Source organism: Ambystoma mexicanum, chromosome 9, assembly GCF_040938575.1.
Source record: "Ambystoma mexicanum isolate Mex_15411 chromosome 9, UKY_AmexF1_1, whole genome shotgun sequence".
Taxonomy (NCBI): Eukaryota; Metazoa; Chordata; class Amphibia; order Caudata; family Ambystomatidae; genus Ambystoma; species Ambystoma mexicanum.
This window is the reverse complement of record NC_090931.1, coordinates 898893058-898916900: the sequence shown is the minus strand read 5'-3', so window position 1 is coordinate 898916900 and position 23843 is coordinate 898893058. Positions and strand designations below refer to the sequence as shown.

At 45.6% G+C, this 23843-nt stretch overlaps 1 protein-coding gene across 3 annotated transcripts in view; it reads right to left on the bottom strand.

Annotated features, from left to right (window-relative positions):
• Nucleotides 1-932: 932 nt before the first annotated feature.
• PRMT2 (protein arginine methyltransferase 2) overlaps nucleotides 933-23843 on the bottom strand; it is a 921423-nt gene continuing 898512 nt past the window's right edge. For all 3 annotated transcript variants that reach the window (XM_069616030.1, XM_069616031.1, XM_069616029.1), the window contains 2 exons: nucleotides 23084-23255; nucleotides 933-2526 (listed from right to left, as the gene is read on the bottom strand). In XM_069616030.1, coding sequence (XP_069472131.1) covers nucleotides 2494-2526; nucleotides 23084-23255 — 205 coding nt within the window. In that variant the 3' untranslated portion in view covers nucleotides 933-2493. The remainder of the gene's footprint in view (nucleotides 2527-23083; nucleotides 23256-23843) is intronic.

Here is a 23843-nt window from a genome sequence, read left to right as displayed (position 1 = left end):
TTTGAGCATATGTATTTAACGCATTCACTTTTTTTAAAAAGTGGACTTGAGTCTGATATGTGAATCATATATTAAAAACTGTTCTTTGAAGAACTCATTATTAATAAATTAACAGTACACCAAAAACGAAAAAGTGTGACACTGGCCCTCATTACTAGGTTGGCGGTAGCCTTGCTGGTAAGAGCGGTAAGGCAACCTCCATACCAGCATGAAAGTCTGGCACCAGCGAATGGGCAATTACCGGGGTATTCCGGCCCCACTGGACCCGGTAATTGCCCTTTTGCGTGTGCTGGTAGATCCCCATTCCCATTTCAGCCCCATAAGGCTCAATGGGAATGGGGATGCCTGTAGCACCGGCACCGTTCATAACCGTGCCGGTGCTACGGACATGCTGGGCTCGCGGGTGCCTTTCATTCTGCCAGGGCAGACCTGGTGGAATGAAAGGCACCCGCGGCACAACTCGTAGTTTGCCGGTCCAGTAACAATGGTACCGGCAAGCATACCGGTACCATTGTTATCACAGCGCCAACCTGGTAATGAGGCCCACTATCTGCTTTATAAGCGCTTTACCGAAAATGTCTACACAAGAACGCAATTGTACGACGTGATACTATTTGAAATGCTATCTGAAATAAAATCAAGTGCTTTGACAAATTTCTCAAAGTTATAATAATACATATTTCTGTGTACTTCCCACCTGGATTAGTCTATATATTTCACCAGCCGCACTAAGAAAAAGGAGTCTGTTTAGTCCGTCTTCAAGCATGTCTACATATTTTCTGTTTCATCAATACAATTACTTTTTTCCAGCTGATTTAATTTGCCAAAACGACCTGCGTAGTCTTGTTCAAGTCTCATATCTAAACTCTAATGAATTATCACCAAAGTTTAAAAAGCGTTTGCATGCACATACCCCCATTTTCTCCAATATCTTTTGAAATTAAAAACATTAATTGTTTAATAGAAAGGATTTGAAATCTTGTTATCCACTTATTACACAGTAAAATCACCCCTTTTTGGAGCACTGAAGTCGAAGTATTGAATTCCTTTTTGATTTCATTGTCCAATGAGTGCTTTGCCAAGTCTGGTGGCTGTGAAGTTTCCACTCTCCACATCTATTGTAGACACTGCGCTTTGCAAACAGTCCTCCTTTTATAATGAGCCTGAAACACTCCTTCTTTGGATATCAAGGTTATCTAGGCTTTCTGTCCTTTCAGTCAGATATGACATAACATAGAATACGATTTCCTCTCTGATTACTTAAACGTCTGAAAATATGAGTTACACTCCCTATTTTAATAACTAACACATTGTTGCATGTAGTGAACATTTCCCAACATTAATACTAATGGTAGTGATTCCAAACACAAGGACCAAGGTTAGTGAAAGCCCTCAACTCCGACAAATTCTAACCACAAACCTATCGAGGTTCACTTGAGATGGGGGCGATGGGTGGACACTAAAGCCAACCATAAATGTACTATGAAATGACCGTTACATTACTGCAATCTCAGTGATTTCTTTTGGGGCATAGTATTGTCTGTTCCTTGTTCCTAGTAGGAAAAACTGGGCGATTCGCTTATGGTATCAATTTAAACACTAGATACAGCTGTGCTTAGCAGTTTGTGAGATCATTTAAAAATTACAAAATCTAGGTACAGTCACTACAGAAAGGAGGGTCATATGCAAACTGCAGTTCCGAGTTTTTGCTTTTGCATATGGAAAACAGAAGGATTTGTAAACAAGAATGAACGGAGGACATAACTGGTTAGAAAAAGTTGCAGATTAACCTCTGTCTTGCTTTAGAGCCGTCCATTGCATTGGTTGGATTTTGTACGTGGTACTGGAAATGTGTTTAATGTAAGTGCTTAATTCACCCATGAAATGGTCTTAAAAGATGTTATTCCCATGCAGAATATAGTGTCATTTTAGCAGGGAAGGGAGAAATCACCCATGATTATCTCTTTGTGAATCGGTGGGAACCTCCCACATTTAATGTTGTTAAGGTGATCAGGAATTCCTGATATTTAGGAAAGGAGCTTTAGGTATAGGATTGAGAATCTTCTTGAACTTCAACGGACACGTCACCACCTCCTTACCCAATCCCCCCAGGTGGTCTTGTAGAGTGTAATGTTGACAACAAGGAAGAAATAGTCTTTCATGATGATAATAAAAGTTGTATATTTCATGAGATGAAAGTACTTCCTTTGTGCTCTGTATTCCCACTGCTTCTGGCAGTCTGTTGGCAACGCCCAAATGGAGGACAGCAGTAGTATTTTTTTCCCAATGATGCAGGATTGCACATCATCATGTAACCTTGCAGCTTGGTTGCGACAGGCTCCCTTTCAGGCTTGGAGGAACCCATAAACAGGTTTGCACTTATCATGGTTACAACAAACCAGAGATTCACCAGTTACAAGGCCATTAGTGATCGAATCACAGGTTGAAATGTTCCTTCATCTTGTAGTTTACATCATGACATTGTCAGCAATTTCATTTCCAGATAAGAAATACTTTTTCCACAACCTGAAACAAAGGACATCATAATGAAACCTGCACCATCAACAAAGGATCATTTCAAAATATTATCTTCAAGACAAGCTTTTGTGTACATAAGGCTAAGGGGAGTGTGTTTTCGAATACCAAAGTGAAGTTATTTTCATGTAATGGAATATTCAGAGGGTAAGGCTGCTCTCCCATGTACTGTCACAGTCAGGGTCACAAGGCAATCAAATGATACCATACACAGAGGGAACAAGTACATCTAGAGAGTACTACTGTGAATGATGGCCATCAGGCCATTTAGCTCTTTTTCAACACCTCCACCCAAAAGCGACACACAAACCCTTGTGCTCTGTCACCCAAGGTAAAAGCAATGTAACGCATGAAAAACTAGGAATTGTGTCCGTTTAACACTAATGAAAATGAAATTTAGCTCAACATTCAGCAGCAAAGTAAAAGTTAACAGAAAACAACATTTCTCGTCAAACCTGGGAGTATTGGTATCGTAGCCTGACACTAGTTCAATGAGGCAGGCAACGTCACTGACAACCTCTCAGCCTGCCTTGGCTTCTTTTTTTAAATTGTATTTATTTAATCAAATGGAGATTTTTACAAAACAAAGAACGGTGAAGTATGTGACATAAGGCTAAGGGGAGTGTGTTTTCGAATACCAAAGTGAAGTTATTTTCATGTAATGGAATATTCAGAGGGTAAGGCTGCTCTCCCATGTACTGTCACAGTCAGGGTCACAAGGCAATCAAATGATACCATACACAGAGGGAACAAGTACATCTAGAGAGTACTACTGTGAATGATGGCCATCAGGCCATTTAGCTCTTTTTCAACACCTCCACCCAAAAGCGACACACAAACCCTTGTGCTCTGTCACCCAAGGTAAAAGCAATGTAACGCATGAAAAACTAGGAATTGTGTCCGTTTAACACTAATGAAAATGAACAAAATAGTAACAAAAAGAAAAAAAAGAAATGTTTTCTTCTATTGCTATCTATTATCTTGTTTATTCTCAAATAAATAATGTGGGAAATGCTGTAGAAAAAACATGCATATACTCACAGTGAATTACAGTACACTTGTCCTAAATTACTCAACTGCATCCTTGCTGAGTTAGCCCTTTGCAACATAATTTACTCAAATCGGATCCCCCCTATTAGAACGTACAGAGGAGCAATAATTCAATATTTAGCTCAACATTCAGCAGCAAAGTAAAAGTTAACAGAAAACAACATTTCTCGTCAAACCTGGGAGTATTGGTATCATAGCCTGACACTAGTTCAATGAGGCAGGCAACGTCACTGACAACCTCTCAGCCTGCCTTGGCTTCTTTTTTTAAATTGTATTTGTTTAATCAAATGGAGATTTTTACAAAACAAAGAACAGTGAAGTATGTGACATAATTTACAGTTGAGGTATATCTTCTATTCAACATGTGTTACTTATTCGTAAATGTGTCCAAGTCTAGGATTCACAGAGTGATTTCCATTGTAGCAGGTTGTTGACAATATACTCAAGAATCTTTGCCGTTGCGATCTGCCAGCTGGTTCTGTGTCCGCCAATCAGCCTGTACCACCAGGTTTCCTCATTTGATTGCATGTCTTTTTCCAACAACTTGTTTAAATATTGCAGTCTGATCGATTGAGTTCCTGTGCATGAGAGTAACAAATGCTGTATAGTTTCTTTTTGCTGGGACATTGTGTCTAGGCAGTATCGGCAGTTGGCTGACAAAGGCCTCTGATGTATAGGATCTCGTTTTTTTTCGAGAAGGTTTAGCCTGGCTCTTAGGATCCGGTCACGTGCCTCCCTGTTTGGAAATTTCCTTATGAAGTTTTGTAGCTCATTTTGTTTTTTTTGTATTATGCGTTAAGTGTAAGATCAGTTTCTTCCTTGCCGCCATTTCATTGGTCTTTATCCAGTGTAGATCTTTAATTTTTCTTAACACCCTTACGGGGTTCTGGAAGAGCTCTTCTTCATGGCTAACAATTGCGTCTAGTAGCAGTTAATTTTCCTTTTTCCAGTTTGTTAATAAATGACATTGGTTTTCTTGCATTTCTTTGTTGATAATTGTGTAGATGGTGGTAAAATCTGTCATTCTGCATTTCCTATATAACATTAAGAAATTGCAGCTTACCGTGCATTGAAGTGACTGAAGACTCAGCTCCCGTCTATTAGCTGTTCCTGATGTAGAGTTGGGGAGGCCTAAAACAGATCTCCAAAAGGCAGCTTCCAGTTTAGGCCGGAAATCGCTCGGAATTGCATAGCCTCTGCCCCGTACGTCACAGAGGGGATAACCTTCATTTTTATAAAAGTTGATAGTGGGAATCAATGAGTATCGTCCACATTTTTTGTCTATCACTTTTGCCTGCGCCGCCAGCTTTTTGATTTTGCCTTGTAGAGTCACTTGCATTGCCATATCGCGTTTAGAGCTGTCCAGTGTGACTCCTAGATATTTAAAGCTCTGCACGGTCTCTATTTCGGTTTCAGCAAGGAACCATTTGTTTGTTTTTTTTCTTTTTTCTGGTTAGTTTCTAGAGTAGCATAACCTTTGTTTTGTTTTTATTAATCTCAAGGTGATTTTCTTGCGTATAGGAAAGTAGAGAGTTCAGTTGCCGCTGTAGGCCGATAGGCGTTTGATCAAATAGTGTGAGATCATCAGCATACAGGAGGCGCGAGATCTTTTTGCCTCAGATTTTTGGAGGAAATACCCATATTGCCACTTCTGTGTTCTGGAAGTCTCCTATGTAGGCTAGGAAGAGAGATGCTGCAAGCGGGCATCCTTGCTTGACCCCATGTGAAGTCGGGATCTCGGCTGATAAATCTCATTGTCGGTTCAGACAAACTCTCATTGTTGTTTTTGTGTGAAGTGCTTGTATGGGTGCTAAGATTTCCTTTGGACAGTTCCAATCTAGAGGCTGTGTCTTTCCACTCGGTCAAATGCCTGTGTGAAGTCGATGAATACAATAGAAAGACAATGGCCACATTGTAGTGCTTTGCTCTTCAGGATGCTAAGCAAGAGAATGTTACCTACCGTCCCAGCGTTTTTTTAAAAATCCGGCTTGAAGAGGATCATTACACTTTGCCGATGCTGCCCATGTTTGGAATTTTTTCATCAATAAAGTTCCAAACACTTTCCTGATGGCGTCGAGCAATGCAATGGGGCGAAAGTTATAGGGATCCCTCTTATTTCTCTTTTTATAGATTGGGATCACAATCGCTGACGTCCATGATGGTGGAAGTGACTTCATATCTGCACATCTTTGAAAGATTATGCTGAGGAGAGCTGCCCATTCTGAAGGATGCATTTTGTAGCTCGAAGTTTGTGATTCCATCTGGCCCCGGGGCCCTAGAATCTTTGAGCTTCTTGATTACTTCTACAATATCTTCAGTGTCTCCAAGCTTAATCCACTCGGGACTGTCGTTTAGAACGACCTCTTTATGCACCTCGCAGATGGAACGAAATACAGAATTGAAATGGGTTTCCCAGGTGTGTTGCCCGATGTTATTGGGTATTGAGTCCGTCATTGGCGTATCGATGGATCTCAACAGGGCCCAGAAGTCTGTCTCTTGCATTATGTGTGCTTAAGGTTTTGGCAATTGCTTTTGCATCTTTTTGATAGAGCTTCTCGCGATGGAATCTGACCCATGCCTTATATGCTCTTGTTAGTTCCTTTATTTTTATGGCGGTCTTTAACGTTGGTAGGGAATGAGCGATTCTTTTGTTTTTTCTAAACTCCAGTCTCTTTTCAACCAGTTCTTTGTTGTAGGCATGATTTTTAAGTGTTTGAGAGGACTTCCTGCTGCTGCTTGCTGTTTGTGTGACATCAGCAGCGGTTGATAGTCGACCGTCTTCTCTTCATCGCTCTGCCCATTTGCCTTGTATTTTGAGGTCAGCTCTTTGATTGCGTTTGCACTTAATTTGATTTTTGTGCCTTGTGTGTTTGCCTCGATTTGCATGGTCATCTTTTCCTTTTTCTTAAAGGGGATTGTCCAGCACATTTCCAGCAGATTGTGATCGCTGGCACTAGTTTGCAATACCTCAAAAGCTGTTGTCAGCTGCAGGAATGGTTTCGAGTTGAAAATATAATCGATAGTTGCGGTCGCATCAGTGCGTTCCCATGTCGGGAGCCTGTTATGTTGCGTGAAGACTGTGTGCAGATTATGAAGCTCTCTTGACTGTGTCATCACTAGCCATGCTTTCCCTCGGCCCTCTGCCGGTGATATCTTGGATTTTGCCTGCTTAAACTTTTCCGTTTGACATGATGCATTTAAATCGCCACTGATTAGTAGGTACGGCGTCATGAGTGTTGCCAATGTCTCATCAATGAGCTGCTCCAGCATTGTGATACATTTTGCTGCGTCAATGGCTGCAGGATTCCAGTAAGTGTTGATAATCACTAGTGTCTTTCTGGTGGTAAGTTGAGTTAGATCGGACTTTTGTTCCCAAGTTGTCTTAACAACCAATACAGATGGATTGGCAACCACGGTTTTGTGCAAGGACAGACCACAGCCATTTCGACAAGCGGTCAAGATGCCTGAGGAGGGGTGACCTATGTGGTCTTTGGCTGCCAGAGCAATCATGATTTTGTACCCCTCTAGGGATGGTTGGTGTACAAGCCATGTCTCCTGCAGACATATGATGTCGTATGCTCCTAAATCTACATCACCTGGGACTGTTGGATGGGAATTACCTCTTGTGTTCCAAGAGCAGAGTTTCAAAGTTAACTGAAGACCTTCCTCTTGCCGATCCATTGGGTGAGTGAGGTCTTCAGCCTCGCATTGCTGTTTATTCAAGTGAGAGGAGAGCGCCTTTGGTAACCAAGACCAAATGCTGTGTTTGTTTTCAGGTTTACTTACTGTTCCCAACAATGACTGATTACTTTGTACTTCTTGAGTGATAGTTCTAGTTGTCGTGCGTGCTTTTGCAATTGGTCTATTCTGGTTCTTTTCACTGTTGAGTTGCTTATTTTCAAGAGTCTCTGACTCCCGCCTGTTGATGGACAAAGTGCTATTTTTTCTTGTATGTTTTTGTTCATGCAGTGTGTTTTGCCTTTCTTCCTGTTCTTCTCTGTTTAGTTCTACATACATAGATTTGTGCATCCACGTTTTCTTTTGGTTCTTTGCACCATATTTCTCTTTTATACCAGGTGTACTTTTATCCATTTGTCGGTTCGATTTACGCACACTGCGCGATAGATGGTCGTGCAAAGCTGTTTCAAATATGTCAAATCCCATTTTTTGTATTTCAGATGTTCCATTACGTAGGACTTTTTGGACTCTCGATGAGCCGATGTACAAAACTGTGCAGGCTCTATGTTGATCATGCCATGGTTCGACAATGAGCAGATCGTCTGATTTTATTGGCCAGAGCTTTGTAATGTGATGTAGAATCTCCAGGATGGCTCTTCTATTGAGGATTAAATCCTCCTTATTGCTCGATCTTTGCTCCATTTTGAAGGTCCATTTTACTTCCTGTGCTCTTAAGCTTCTTGAGTTGAAGACCTCTGTTCTGGATCTATAGTGACTTTTGTGTGTTTCCTGTGTCCTTAATTCTTTCGGGAAATGAGCTGCGTTTGCCAAATTTCGTTTTAATGAATCATTTGATTTTGTCCGATTTCTCGGCATGGCTATTTTACCTGCTGTTGCTTTCTTCGACTCAGTGTTCCTTTTATTTTTTAAGCGCGAGTCTGCGTTGCAGGTTTTATTTTTAGTGTGTTCCATCATTTGTGGTTTCCAATTTGCTATTTGTGATATTCTTTTGCATCTCTGCTCCAGGATTAAGAATTGTCTTTCAGGGTTGTTGTCGGATGCACTCGATATAAGGTTAGATTTATCTTCCCATGTCGTCATATATTTGGATTTGCTTCCGGCAGTTGGTACTTCTTCTGAGTGGATATCATCCAATTCGATAGATGGGAGAGGTGGTTCTCCTGTTGAATGCACACTTATATTCATCAATGGGTTGTTATTAAGAAAATCTTCGACCAACTTTGGAGATACTGGTCTTTTATTTTCGTCTGGTGCCAGTATTATTCTCTGTAGGTTCTCAAAATCTGAGTTCATTCTGCTGTGAATGTCGCCATTTTTTTTTGCGTTAGCTTGGATGCTGTTGGCCTCTTTTGAGAGCTCTTTGCATCTTTTAGGTGAGTAGTCATATCCTGATCCAAGGCGTGGTCGTTTTCAAAGGTCACAATCTATCTTTGCTTAGGTTTGTCAAAAATGGAATATGACACTTCAGGGTCAATAATGACTTCAGTCGCAGTTTCGGCAGTTGATTTTTCTACAACCAACAGAACTGTGGCATTTTTTGTTCCAGCATCTAAGACATCACTTTTCGTGGTTTGACTGAGACTCTCTGACTTTTTTCTCCTTAGCTTGTGTTATGTTCGTTTTAGTTGTTAGGTCAATGATGGTTACTGTTTGTGCACTTGTCTCTTTGGTATAGTTTTCCTTTTTCTCAGCAGTGTGTTTTGTTTCGAGATTCATAGAGACTGCTGTTATTTTTGCCATCAATTGGTTTACGAGTTGTTCTGTCATTTTAACCTGGTTGTCTCGTACCTCTCTGGCTGATATGTAGCCCTCTAAATAGGTCAGTTTGGAGAGCATCATTGCTTGAATCGAAGAATGGTCTTGCAATGTGTCATTGATTGACTGAGAGTTTACAGAACGGAGCAAGCTCTATTGTGATTGCAGACATAATCGATAACATATCGGGTTTCTTGGAGGGCGTCTCGATGGTCAGTACCGGAGTTTGTGTGGCGACTCTTATTTGGGGTTACAAACATGTTGCTTGTAAAGTGAGCTTTGTGAGATGCCGCATTAGAGCGTGAATCCATCAAGCTTCTTCGTTGTAGACGTGTGTTCACGCAGTGCGCTAGTTCACATGAGAGGGCGGTTGCTGGTTTGTCGCCAACCCGAGGCTGTCTATGAGCTGGTGATGATATGCCTCCAGCTGGTGTCAACGCTGGCGATTCTTCTCTAAGGACCGAGTCCGGCCTTTTCTTGCCGGTGACAAGGTCTTGTTCCAGTCATATCAAAGATATTTCACTCTGCAGCTCTTGCCTACTCTTTTCAAGTGTGGAATCTTGTTGCCGTCCACTTGTTTCTGCATGCCTTTTAGCTTCTGGAGTCGATTGTTCTTCTGTTCTGTCTTTGGTTCCGCTTTCGCTAACCTTTTCAGCATATACTCTAGCCGTCACTCCCGCCGACATTATTTTCTGCGGGGTGTGTTGGATGATTGCTAGAGGCATGGGAATAGATTCTGTCAGTGACTCTTCACTGACTGGATTATCTTTCATCTGGTCTAGACTGTGGCTTTCATTCCTGGACTCTGAAGGCTGGGCGTAGATCTTATCAATTAAGTTTTCCGTATGTAGTTGATCCATACTTGTAGGCAAATCCAACCTTCTTTGTTTTGCACAGGGGAATTTTTCTTTCTCTGCTGCCAGCATTTCGGCATCAGAGAGTTCCTTAAAGTCCTGATGCTTAGAAGCCATTTGTGACTGAAAGAACTCAGTCTAATTACGCATTGTGGTCGGTTTTGCTGAACCTGATATTCTAGAGGTGCCACTGCCTACTCGTTTGCCTTTTGGGGCCATGACAGCTTTTCCTGCGCTGCCTTTCACGTGTCCCTTAGGTCGTTTTTCATTAGGCTTATTTTTATAAGTTTTGTTATTTGTTTCATCATGTGCTGAGTTTTGTCTTGACCTTTTTTCAAATTCAGTTCAGTTTTTTTTAGGCGGTATTGTGGTTGAGTCTCAGACACAAAAAGCCTAGTCAGTTTACCAAAAAAGACTTTTAGTGACAACTTTGAATTTCCCCAGTTTCCAAAGGGATGTAGAACCAGGTTGATGTAAGGGAAGATTCAATAAAATCATTTCAACTTAGGTAAATGCAAATGTTACCAATACACCCTTTCTCTTCACATTCAAAGGGATTTGGTGCCTGGGTGCATAAAGAAACAAACACCTTTCAAGAGGGGCTGCAAACCACATAGTTGTGGTTTACCGAAATCACTGATCGATGCATACCTATTGTGTGTAAAGCCCCAGCGTCCTCAGAGAGGCCAGAAAACGAGGGTCTTCTACCACAGGTGCTGCAACGGGGTTGCTATTCTGTGCTACACATCAGGCGGACTCATAACTCTGGAGGGGACCCAGGAGTCGCTGATGTGAGAGACAACCAATGAAAAGTCTAGAATACTCCCGAAACTCTTCAAGCTTCCCACACCAGCAGAGGGTTCTCCCTCATTGGTAACCGAGTTGGAGTCAGGGAAGTGGGATTGGAGAATCTGGAGAAAGTTCTAGAGGAACCAGAAACCATACTTCAGCTCTCCAGAAAGACGCAACAAGGACCAAAGAAAAATGTTCTCGCCACACTTTCACCAGCACTCTCCCTAGCTGCATGAAAGGAGGGAAGGCGCAGGACACCTGCCGGCATGACATACAGATCCAGCTATAAGTTGAAGAAGCAGGGCAAATGGATGTTGAGCAGGCAGGCAAAAAGTTCCATCTAGAAGATACCCCAAACCTCCTGATGCTTAGCAAACAAGTTAAAAAAAATCAGCAATGCCTGCAATATCATCCCAGAAAGTATTCTGTCATAACTACTAGGCTCTTCTGCAGCAATAATGCCAGAGGTCCTTGGCTGTCACGCTCACCTGATTCCCACGGAGGCGCAGGTCTGGCTTCGAGTGCTGATGCTTCTTCAATGGTGAAGCGCAGGACTCTGAAGATGGACAGGAAGGGCCCTTCTACTCTGGCTTTTCTGGCTCGCAGGAATATTCCCCTGTGCGTGAAAAGGGAGGATTACCTACTGACAGAATAATGCTCAAGCCTCCCACTCCCTTCCAACCCTCCACGATACCCTTCCACGATTCCCCGTGAAGTCTCACCTTAGGGTCTGGAAAGATGAGTTCTCCATCCTGCTTCTGATGCAGGGGCGCGTTGAAACCCAGTTACTTCACTGGATTGAGGTTTGATGGGAGTTCAAAATAAGCTTGACTATTCAGGTGAGGCGCTGTAAGAGTTCTGTTGCAAGTTCAAAAGTTCAAGCTTAATAATAATGTTCATTGTCTTATTGCAGCAAGCGCTAATGCTTATGTCTTTTTCCCCTTAGGGGCCGGGGCTCGGAATGCCGGAGATATGGCGCCGACCCGAAGTGAAACGTGCAGTTCCAGTAAATGACAGGCAAGTTCTGGATGAGCGTTCAGGTAATGTCTTTGCTTTCGCTCATTCAATGTCTTTGTCTTTTTTCCCCATAGGGGCCGGGGTCCGGAATGCCAGGAAGCGGCAGGACCCGAAATGAAATGGGAATGACCCAACAGGTAAGTCTTAGAAGTAAACTGAGCTTTTCCTATTTCCCTTCCTTCTCTCACCTTGTTTTCCTGTCTTTCTCTCTAGGCTCTGGGAAGTGGGTGCGGATCCGGATGATCGCTGCTGAAGATGGAGGCGCCCAGGAAAGGTGAGTGAAATGCAGCGCTGCAGCGATCGAAGCGAAATGCTTTTAAAATGATGTCTTCCCTTTCAGGATCGTCGGTGTGATGTCTCCGTGATGCAGCTTTAGCAGGTAAGGTCTTCTTTCTCTCCAATTCTCTCTTATCTCCCTTTGCAGGCGACCCAGGATGCTGACAGGCGTGGCTGAAGTCCAGATGCAGAAGCTGACACGGTGAGCGTCCAGCTGCGAGGAGCAGAACAACGCGAAGCGTGAGTTGCTGATCGGGCGTGGTTTAAATAGCTTTGGAAGAAGTTCCAGGTATGTATCCTTCCACCGATCAGGTATGTATCCTTCCCCGACCACACCCAGGTGGAAAGTAGTCCCACAGGTAAAGTAGTTCCATTCAGGCCTCAAGAGGGCCTGGATGTAGCAGCATGGTCTGCATCAGGTAAGTGCACATTAAAACACTTGAACACATGTCTAGCTTTATGAGCCTGGCGCCAGGACAGGGGTCCAACATGAGCCTGGCGCCAGGACTGTGTCCAAAGGGCCCCAGCTTGGGCCTGCTGGCACTTCCATGGGGGGGGGGGGGAATGATGCCGGCCTCTGGGGTTGCTGGGTTGGACCTGGCTCCTTGGAGGTAGGCATCATGACATTGGCCAGATCTGCAAAGGAGTCTCAACTTTGTACCCCCCAGGTGGTTTATGTAACACACTGTTGATAAGTTCACCATCCTAAAGAGGAGGCAAGACGCAATTTGCACAGGCTCTGCTTAGCGATCTACCATGAACAAGTTCCAGGAAATTGATATGGAAGTCTAGTTCATCTGAAGACCATTGTACCCCAGTGTACAGAGGCACATCTGACACCAGTGCCAGTCCTGTTGGAATCTGATTTGACCATGACAGCTAGGTTGAAGCCAAAGTTTGCACAACTATTCCAGGCATACAAATGCTCCAGCAACCAGTTGAGTGAGTTTCAAACACCAGGTTGCAGACAGGGATGCATGCTGACCTCTGCCAGTTTATAAGGAAACCGCAGCTTTGCAACAGATGCAAGGCCAGTTGGACATGGGCCACTAGTTTTTCCAGCTTCTTGGACATGAAGATCATGTTGGACATGCTGATAATCAACTTTAGTCCTTACTGCTGGGCATCCAACCACCACTGGTGTTAGGTGCTTCATAAAGGCCCAAACAGAAGACGGTAGCTCGAACAGCAGGATCTGGAATTCTCATCAATGTTTATATCAGTAAGGAAATGCTGGGAGTACGGTGGAAGGGAAACAGGCAATCTTAGATATGCATCCTGCAAATGGAGGTGTTTCCACCAATCTCCTCACAAGATGTCTGTAAGCATGTGGATAGCCTGTTATTATTATTTATTGCTTTTAACGCGCAACACACCCTTGCACAAACAGAAGACAGACCAGCAACAAATGAGAGAAGCTTGAGGTCAAAAGGCAAGGAAATCACACGGCAGAGGGAGACACATTTGGAGTTTAAAAGTGGGTTTTTGATAGCCTTCTTAAAGCTAAAGGAGCATGAAATAGCACGTATATTGGATGGGAGGGAGTTCCACAAGCCAGGAGCACAAGCATCAAAACGTTTTCCTCCAAAGCTTTTCAGTTTAAATCGAGGGAGGAGTTTACTATTTCCGTTGGATTGAAGAGATCTCGTAACAGGAGACTTATTTAACAGATTTGACAGGTAGCCTGGTGCTTTACCTACAAGACATTTGTGGGTGAGATAAAGAATGTTGTGTGGTATCCAATGGTGGACAGGCAGCCAATGAAACATCTTTTGGCCTTGGTGACATGATCAATCCTGCCCAAACCACACACAGCTCCCACTGCTCCATTTTGGGGAACCTGTAGGGTGTTCAGGTTGGCTTTCGAAAGTACCCACCAATAAACGGTTATAGTAATCTATTTTTGAATTAATCAGAGCACATGCTACAAGTGACACGTTGGTTCTCAACAAATGAGGCTTAATTTGTCTAAGCAGTTTTGTGGTATAACACAAGAGGATTTCACGTGTTTTCATTGTAAGACACAAAATCAAGATGGACTCCTAAGGTTTTCACAGATGAAGTGCCTGTAATAAGAAAGTCAGTGATTTTAAACTGACCAAAATTAGCATCCAATTTTCTCAGACGTTGAGCAGAGCCCACAATCATCAACTCAGTTTTGTTGTTATTGAGTGCAAAGGAATTGGTAGCCATCGAGGCTTGGATCATAACATATATATGGTTGATATTGGAGGTAACAAGATCATAATTCCCAGTCAAATTGAAAAACCAGCTGGGTTTCCTTGGTGTATTTAACTCCGAGACTGTCCAATAAATCAAAAAGTGGGCAGGTATAAATATTAAAGAGTGTAAGGGAAAGACAGGCACCCTGAAGTATACCACAAGACAGTAACTCAGGTGTGGTACCTTGAAGCCGCCAACAGACGCCCTTGCATCCAAGGGCCAAGGAAAGGGCCCATCCAGATCTTGGCAGACTCCGCCCCATTGGCAATCTCTTTTTATCTCTCAAGCAGCAAGGATTGATCGCCTAGTTCAAATGCTGCCAAAAGGTTGAGAAGCATAAGCATAGCCATCCTGCTAACATCAGCAATCATGGCCAAGGTAGCCCTTGAGTCTAGGATGGCGGTCCCGATGCTATGGAATGCGCGAATCTCCAATTGTCGAGTGCCGAGCAGATGGTTAGTATCAATGCATTCCTGAAGTTGCATGTAAGCAGTCCTATCCTGAATTTTTTAAAGAAAAGGGACATTTGTGATAGGACGGAAGTTACCCACAACTTCAGGATCGAGTGTCTCCTTAAGCACTGGGGTTATCCAAACATCTTTTAAACATGATGGAACAGAAGAGGACAAGAAAGAAGAGTTAACGATGTTGTTGAGTGGCGCCAGATATCCTATCAAGCCCTTAATAAAACCAGCAGGACAGATATTGCCAGCACAGGACGACGGTTTCAGTCCTAGCACAATGTTGATGAGCTTATCTTCTGTCACTTGTTGAAACTGGAATTTGGACAGTAAAGGGGAATTCGTAGTCGACCCACTATCATCTTGTAAAGAGAGAGTAATAAGGCCTTGTAATCCTGCTTGGCGAGTCTTAATAGTAGCCTGGTGTTGCTTAATTTTTCTAGAGAATTCATTCTAGATATTGAGACACCAAGAATCGCTCTTTATTCCTGTAGTACCAACAATTTTTTACCTTCCAATTCTTTAACAATTGAAAAAAGTTCCCTCTGGCTTGATTTAGTGCCAGCAATCCTAATTCTATAGCTATAACTGTTCCTTTTAGCAGTGAGGATAGCATCTCTTTAGCTTGATGCTCCAAGCCGATATGCAGACAGGGTTTCCTGACAAGGATCTTTCCTCCAGTATCCTTTACATTTTCTTTTGCTTTTCCTATGCGTGAAACCACATCTTACATATAACTTCATATAACTTCACTCTTAACATTCTTGACTTGAACAGGAACCAGAATATTGATGACAGAGTAGGTAATGTCATTGAATTAATGGGCTAAGACATTTTTGTCAATAGATAGAACCCTATTTACAAGCATAGGCTCTACAAGCTTAGCAAATGCCTCAGGAGTGGCTTTTCTAAGGTTTCCTACCCTTACTTCTAATCTTGGTTAAATATTAGCTTTACTGTGGATTGCAGGGAGTGGGAGGACTAAAGATCAAATAGTGATCCATCCATGGATCCATGGACACGGGGTAATAACAAGAGAGGAAACCAAGAGATTATGGTTTAACACATTCAAGAATATTACCTTCTCTATCAGTGGTATGATCAACATGCTGGGTAAACCCCATAGCCTGGAGAGAAGATAGAAGTGTCATAGCATCCTGGTCGGTATTATTATGCACCCAGAGTTTAAAATCACCAAGAACGATCATGTAGGTGGTGGACTTGAGAAAGTCCCCTAACAAGGTTAAGAATTGTTCCTCAAAGAAAGGGGCTCCCCATTGAGGTGTATATGTAGCCAGAATGCAGACAGTAGTATTGTTGTCAACATTTTACTTAACCAAGGTGTGCTCACAATTGTCCATCTGGTTAGATTTAAGGACATGCACATTTAGAGAATCTCTTACAATAAAGGCAACACCCCTTAAGTGGTGACACATGAGCCAACAATTCTTATCTCTCAAGTTTATAACTGTATTGACTGTGCCCTTTCTGTGAATTGTGACAATGTCCCATGCCTGACCCTGATGGTGGGATGGACATGGCATCCACTTTCATAAAGCTAAGAACAGATAAGCTATGGGAGTCCACTTAAACAGCAGGATCAGGGTGTGGTAGCCAGAGAGGACAGGCAGTAGCCAGTCTGAAGCTCCACATCAGAACTGAAAGTCATCCTTCGTGTTCACCAGCCAATCCGTAATTCAGTTGCCTGAACAGACACAAAAGAGTTCCCTTACCCCAGCGATAAGTGGGATGGCAGGGTCAGGGTGTGTCAGGCAGAGAGAGGAAGGCCTCAGGGGAGGGATGAGTCAATCCTAACTCCCACATCAGGGCTGTAAGCCATTCTCCAGGGTGGAGCCATACAGCTAAACCCTCACTAAGCAACCACATCCAAGTTTCCTTACACTAGACAGGCTGAAAGTTGGGGCCAAAGCTCTATATAAGGCAGGGCCTTCTCGAACAGCCTCCCTGCCACTCTCCGCCTTCAGCCGGTGCTTCTCCTCAAGACCTTTGTCTTCTCTTCCTCTTTCTCTCTCCCTCTCCCTCTCCCCTGCTAACCTCCTCTCTCTTTCTCTCCGCCCACTCATCCATCTCTCCTCTAACTCTGTTCAGCTTTTGCTGACTGGTCGCCTGGCTCGCCTCCAGAGCCTCACAGGTCCCAGGCTCCCCCGCCAGTGTTTATAGATAGTGCGGGACCCGGCCCCAGAAAGCCTTATGGACTATGGAAAGGTCTGGAACTTGATCCTAGCAGCCACAGGTAGCCAGTGGAGGGATTTCAGCACCAGAGATATACAGTCCCTGGGCTTGAGGCCAAGGATAAGTCTTGCGGTTCTGTTCTGGATCAGTTGTAGCGGACAGAGAGTAGAAGTAGGAAGATTGAGAAAGAGGCTGTTGCAGTAGTGCAGCCTAGAAAGAACAAGGGCTCTGGAGACACTGAGCCTTTGGGGGAAGGTGAGAAAAGGTAGAATACCTCAGAGAAGGTGCAGCTGGTAGTGGGACTTTTTGGAGATGTCTGAGATCTGAGAAGAGAAGGAGAGACTGGAGTCGAAAATGACCCCCAGGTTTTTTGCCTCACTAGCAGGTGGGGGCGCAGGGCCAAAGAAGGCCGGCCAGTGAGAAATTGGGAAAGCGGGGGCAGGGGTCCCAATGAGGACGATCTCTGTCTTGGTGGCATTAACGCAGAAATTGTTAGCAGCACACCAAGACTGAATGGCGGACAGTTAGGAATGAGTGAGGAGCAGGAAGAGGCAGACGGTGGCCTGAAGGAGAGATGCGTGTCATCCGCATAACACTGAAAGTTAGAAGTGAAGGTAGAGATCCTGTGGGCCAGAGGGGCCATGTAGACATTGAAGAACCAAGGGGATATCTTAGATTCCTGGGGGACGCCACAAGTAGAGAGAGTGATAGAGGAGAGAAAGCACCCAAGTTCCACCTGTGAAGGACGGTCAGAGAGGAAAGAGCAAGCAGCACCAGAGCCAGATCTGTGATACCCAGGGTATCACGGAGACGGGAGATCAGGATGTTGTGGTTTACCGTGTCAAAGGCAGAATCGAGATCGAGAAGAATGAGCACAGAAGGAGAGTTAGAGTCAAGATTTGAGAGCAGGTCTTCACAGGTATTCAGAAGAGCAGTTTACGTGCCTCTGGATGCTCTAAAGCCAGAATGAAGGTCATGGAGACCACCAATAGATTCATTGTGGATGGTAAGCTGAGAGATAGCTAATTTCTCCAGGAGTTTACCCAGTTAAGGAGTGCTAAAGATCGGGCGGTAGTTTGCCGGGATAGAAGGGTCAACAGAGTTTTATTTTTAGCAGAGGGTGCCCAAGAGAGTGCTTGAGAGAAGAGAGAGAGGAAAACTCAAGTGGCGAAGGAGAGGTTGCAGAGGTTGGCCAAGGTTGGAGCAAGAGAATCAATGTTGTCCTTGATCGTTTTAGGAGGGCATGTGTCAACCTGTTTGGAGGAGGCTTTCATGGACCGGACTTGTCTAGAGACCTGCTCAGGTGTGACAGGGAAGAGGGAGGATAGAAGGGGGATGACTGAGGGGGGCCCAAGAGATGAGGGTGCAGGCAAAAGTGCGGAGGAGAGAGAGGACAGGATGTCCTGTGTTTTGGCAGTGAAATGAGCAGCCAGGGCCGAGCAAAGGGCCTGGGTGGGTGCAGTAGAGGAAGAGGCTGCAGTAGAATTGGCCAGTTGCCGGGATAGAAGGGTCAGCAGAGGGAACCCAGCCATCATCTGTTATCCACTCCCAACTGTGCACAAAGATAGCTGTACACCCAGCCAGTGGAGGTGGGAGGTGTGCAAGAATTCTCACAAGTGGAAATGACAGGCTGCCTGGAGTGCCACACACGATGGCCGTTACCACTGTGACCTCTGGTGGGGAAGTAGTCCTGGTGTTGGCTATCAGCTTACTGCAATGCACCTCTGTTTCTTTGGGACCTATGAGCTCTACCCTAAACGTGGCCAAATGCACATCAGTCCCTCACAAAAAACCCTCTTCATGGAAACTTGCAGATTTTCCAAGGCTGTGCAAAGATTTACAAACTTGGACAATTCTCTGGTGGACTGTTCCCCAAAAATGACACCCTCTTCTAATGCATCGGCCTACCGAGAGCTAGCACACCAAGCTTGCCATCCATCTTCAGCAGGAAGCCTTGCAACAATCTTCAGAAATGGCACAGTTTGCATTGCCAAGCATAAAGACTGTCCTCTGGGCCTAGTTAGTGAGCACCTGAGAGACTAAGGGGACACACCTGCGTCAGTTGCCCTTTTGGACAATCTTCACCTGAGAGTTTCAATAGCTTGCCTAGCTGGACAGACATGTGCCGTTTGAACCCTTTTTCAGATCCATCCGCCCCATAGAAACGAATGCCACATCGGGTGTGTTCAACAGTTATCCACCTCATCTTCGTCCTGATCTCTAACAAGCAGCTTTAAGCCATATAGTCCTCCTGTCGGAGGGGAGGCAGGTGGAGTCTCCATTCTTATTAATGGGAATGCTGAATTCAGTCCAGATAGAAAAAGGTCAGACTATGTGCCATGTTGTCTTCAACTAAGTTGTGCTCCTTCCATAGGCAAAAGATCATTATCAATATTCAGAGACGCTGGTGTGAGGGCTGGCCCTGAATCAAGCATAGCCCCTGAGGTTACCACCTCCTGGACTGAGAGTCTGAGAACTGGCACTGCCCACTTCATTGTGAATGCTGCTTTGAGTATTTTAAAAGTGGATTGGGCCCCAATGGATGGAGACCTCATGCATTTTACTGGAACCCGTGGGCAGAGAGGCAAGAGTGGGAGTAGAAGAAACCGGCTTCTTCTGGGTTGCAGTTGTGTTCTTTTGGGCTGCTGTTGTGCTCCCCTGTAGGTAACCGCCTGTAGGTAACCGCCAGGCAACATTTTATCATCCCTCAACAGCGTGTAATCGAGAGGAGGATGGGTCCTACTGGAACCTGTAGGCGAGCTGCAACAATATTCCTTGATGTACATGTTCGAAACCTTCCGCCATTGGGTGGTGTATCGTTCTGTTAACTGAACTCCCCAGGACTCGCTTGAAGCTATTCAGCTGTCCGGTGTCACGATACTGCTGACTAATCCGTCAGGGAAAATATTCCTCCATTTAGCATAGGTGTAGTCATCAACCTCCCCCCCACCCCTCTATCAGAATAATCTGAGCTGGACATGTCGACGTTGAGAGGTGCCCTGAATGCCTGAACTAGCAAGCAGAATGTGCCCTGAACGTGGGGGGGAGGAGGTGATCTATGCAATGGCAGTACAAGTTCCACAGACACCAGTAACGTTCCACACCTATGGACACAAATAGCAGCTCTGAATTCTGCAACACAAAAATAGTTACCAGTACATCCAACTCACAGCTGGAGGAAACACTAACAAATGCGCAGTTCTCACAAGAACATACATTCCTGCTCTGAAGCCAGCAGTAGCAGGATTGATCATTCAAAATACAGCAATCACAGGAGGCAAAAGCACGACGAGTACCAAGAATTCACCGAAGTTATAGGGCTCTGGGGAGGCCAGACCCTACTCAATCATGCACACCAATAATGCAGGCAGAGACACCAGTAGCGTGGCAGTAACTGGCGAGCGGTAAGCCGCTTGCCCCTTTTATTGGACAAACACACGTGACTACAGCCATCTGAACACACAACGTGCTGTGGTCACTAAACCATATCAGGTGGCTTAAGTCACAACATCCCATGCCAAGGGCCAGAACATGAACATAAACGTTATTAATAACAGCATAACTCAGGTCTGGAGTTCGCCTACATATCTAGCCCTGGCCACTCGCACTCATGCGCTGGCGGGCATGAGCCCTGTGGGCCTTCTTCTTCTGCCTTTTCCGCACTGCTGCCCGGTGTTCTCAGTTCCTGTTCTAAGTCGTTTGCTGGTGATCACGGCTCCTGCTCTAGGTCGCTTGTCGAAGATCTGTGCTCCTGCACTGCCAGGAAGAACACGTCTTCGGTATCATAGTCCCACTAAAGCGAGGCTACCACTTCGTCCTTGTTTCCATGATCTCTTATGTCGTCCTCCTGCCTGTTGGCTTCCTCCACGAGAAGTGCCATGGCTGCCTTGGCCTGCCTGTTTCTCCATGGCTCCGGCTCGCTGGCCCCAATGTTCCTGCAGAACTTGGAGTAGTGTCCTACCTTGTGGCACCATCCACACTGCCGCCCAACCACTGGTCATGGCCCTGCATGCGGCAGACCCCCTCTGCAGAACTTGCACAGTCTCTGGGGAACCTCGTCCTTGTTTTTTCTTGGTGTGGGTCCCGCCCCTGTCCCTGGAGTGGCCTTCTTGCTCTGTGCTCTGACAGCGTCCACCTCCTCCACTTGCGCCCCTTTCATTGCCACCTCCATCTGGGTCGACCACGCCTCGGCCAGTTCTTGGGCTCTTGCGAGTTCAAGGATGCGCATCAGGGGTATTTCTGGTTCCTTCAGGACCTGGGTGCGCAATTTGTTGGACCAACATTTTTGAATGGTTTGGCCCCTCAGCGCTCCCTCTTCATCAACAGACACACAGGTCGCTGCTAGCTTGCATAGCCGGGTGTAGAATGCGTTGATGGACTCAGCCCTCCCCACTGCTTGATACGACCCATCACCTGGTGGCAACACCCTGTACAATTTATGGACCTCACTCCCGGCGTAGAATAGTAGGAGTGTCTTCCTTTTGGCATCGTCATCTATTTCAGCTACTTCGAAGAACATGTCTAGCCGCTCAAGCCAATGTGTCCAGGTTAGTTCTAGGGTCGCAGGGTTTGCCCTCATGGCAAACTCTGGCACCAGGTGGCTGTGGAACAACGTGGCTGTGGACAGTACAGTCCCCCTTGGGCTTAGTGTTAGGAAGTTGGAGCGTCCTGGTGGTGTGAGTCCATCCCTTATTGCCTCTGCCACCACTGCCAAGCATGGAGACCTGCATCATGATGGGCCTCTGCTGATGTTCTTAATGTGCAGGCGCACCCCTTCCAGCACTCTCGCCCCCTACCGCACAAGCACCCTTCTGTGGGCCACAGCAAAAGAGGTCACTGTGTTTGTAAGATGCCCCACCGATGGGCACTGGTGCATGGGCGCTCTTTGTGCTGAAAGATTGCCCCAGGCTCTTCCCTCGATAGTTTGCCGAGCCCCTGTGCTGGGTAGATAGGCTTTTTGTTAGTGTTGCAGTGGTGGAGGCGGCTCCCCTCTCACTGACTTCTGTGGCCTTCTGCCTAGAGCTTCCTTCCTCTGCCACACAAGCTCTCTCACTTGGAGAGCCGCGGCCGGGACTGTTGGGTCTTGTGGGGCCCCCTTGCTGGCAGTACCTCGAAGCTGTGTGCGCACCTTCACCGACATGCTCTCCCCTCTGGGAGCCACTGCCGACTTTGCTCCATTCGGCTGTCAGACCCTGATTGCCTTTTCTTTTTTCACCCCGCGCTCCACCGCTGAGAAGTTTGCAGAGGCGGGAGCGGTGGGAACTAACCTCCCGATTCGCCAGCCTTCTGCCGGCGTCCCACCTTCACTGCCCGCGCTCAGCCTCACGCTCCACCGCCGAGGGGATCAGCCAGGCGGGAGCGCAGGCAGGTGGACGTCTCCTCTTTGATCGCTACATGCTCCTCAATCCATCCAAAAGTGGGAATCTCCACATGGAGACGCCTCTGACGTGGTGGAGGACCAGCTGCGAGTCGCAGGGCACTCCTGCCGCCGGTAGCTCCATCACAGGGAGCCAGGCAAGGGTATGTGTGTCGGGGAGGCCAACTCACACTTGAGTTCCTCAAAACCCCTTGTCGCCAGAAGTTATAGCCCTCTGGGGACTGGGAGGCCAGGCCCTAATGAATCGTGCACAACAAAAACGCGGGCATAGACACCAGTAGCGCTGCAGTAACTGGCGAGCGGAAAGCTGCTTGCCTCTTTTATTGGACACACACACAGCATGCTTCAGTCACAACACTAACCATCTTAATCTGGCAACCTGTGAACATATTTAGAAGGTGATTATTACTGTTGTAAGAACACCTCTTATACTATAATCACACTTAAATGATAACGAATCGAATGCTTCAGGGCACAAAGATAGGTTGTATAGAAAGATCATGAAAAGGCCTACACAAAGAAAATCTACGTAACATTACCAGTAGAGAAATATAGAGAGCAAGAAAAAGGTGACTTACCTGCTGAAAGAGCAGCAACGGAGGACAGGAGGTGAGGTCATCAAAGAAAGTGGCTGCTGAAATGGACTAGTGTATCATGTGGTTTTCACCACAGTTGTTTCAAGAACTACCAATACTCCCAGGTTTTATGGGAAATTGTTTTACTTTTCTGCTGCAAGCTGAAGTAAACAGTGAAAGCATAATATTCGTTTCCATGCCCTGACATAGAATTAGGTAAACGCCCTGCTCAAGTTGGTCATTTGCACTAATTGGTGAGTATCAACATGCACTTACTCTCATGGGTTCGGTCTGTCCTCCTCCTGTGATTGTGCAGTTCAGAGTGACTCGCATGTGACGCCGCCACAGAGGGTTTCTCTGTATTAGGATTGAGCCACTCACAATGTCACCTACGTGCACCTCCACTGGTTCATCAAACATGAAAAGGGCTTGCTTCCAGTGAGTTGCCCTGCAAAGAGTGAAGAAAGAGTGCATTAAAGGATCTCCAATATCGTTCTGGCTTAACACTGTATGTTGAGGGTGTTCACTGTCTCTAAATGGGCTTGTCCGCATGCCTGTATTTTCATATGGCGGTTTCCTGATGAGCTGCCCTATCTCTTGCTTGGGTTACTACTGGCCTGTCCCCTCTCTGTGGATGTACTATGAATCCATGAAGTTGCTCCAGTGGTAACTATGACACTGTCCTGTGTTTCTCTTGGTGGCGCTGCCAACGCCCCACATGAGCAGGAGCCATTAGGGAGTTTCTCGTGGGCCATGGCAGCTGCTGGTGATTGGGGGGTGGGATGTGTCTTTTTGCCCAATGGAATGCTTCTGGGGGAGGGGCACAAGAGAGGGTGCGAGATTGAGTGGGTTCTGATCTGTGAACCGGTGGCCACCCTTTAAAAGACGGTTGCCTTGGTGCCTGTCCCCTCGTTGACCCCTGAACCAGAAGACAAAAAAGGATTACGATGCAGCATTCTGTGCTTATTATTGTTTCTACAAGGAATACAGGCTCTTGGATGTTTTCAATTGCTATAATGTGGCAATTTATTTGCAA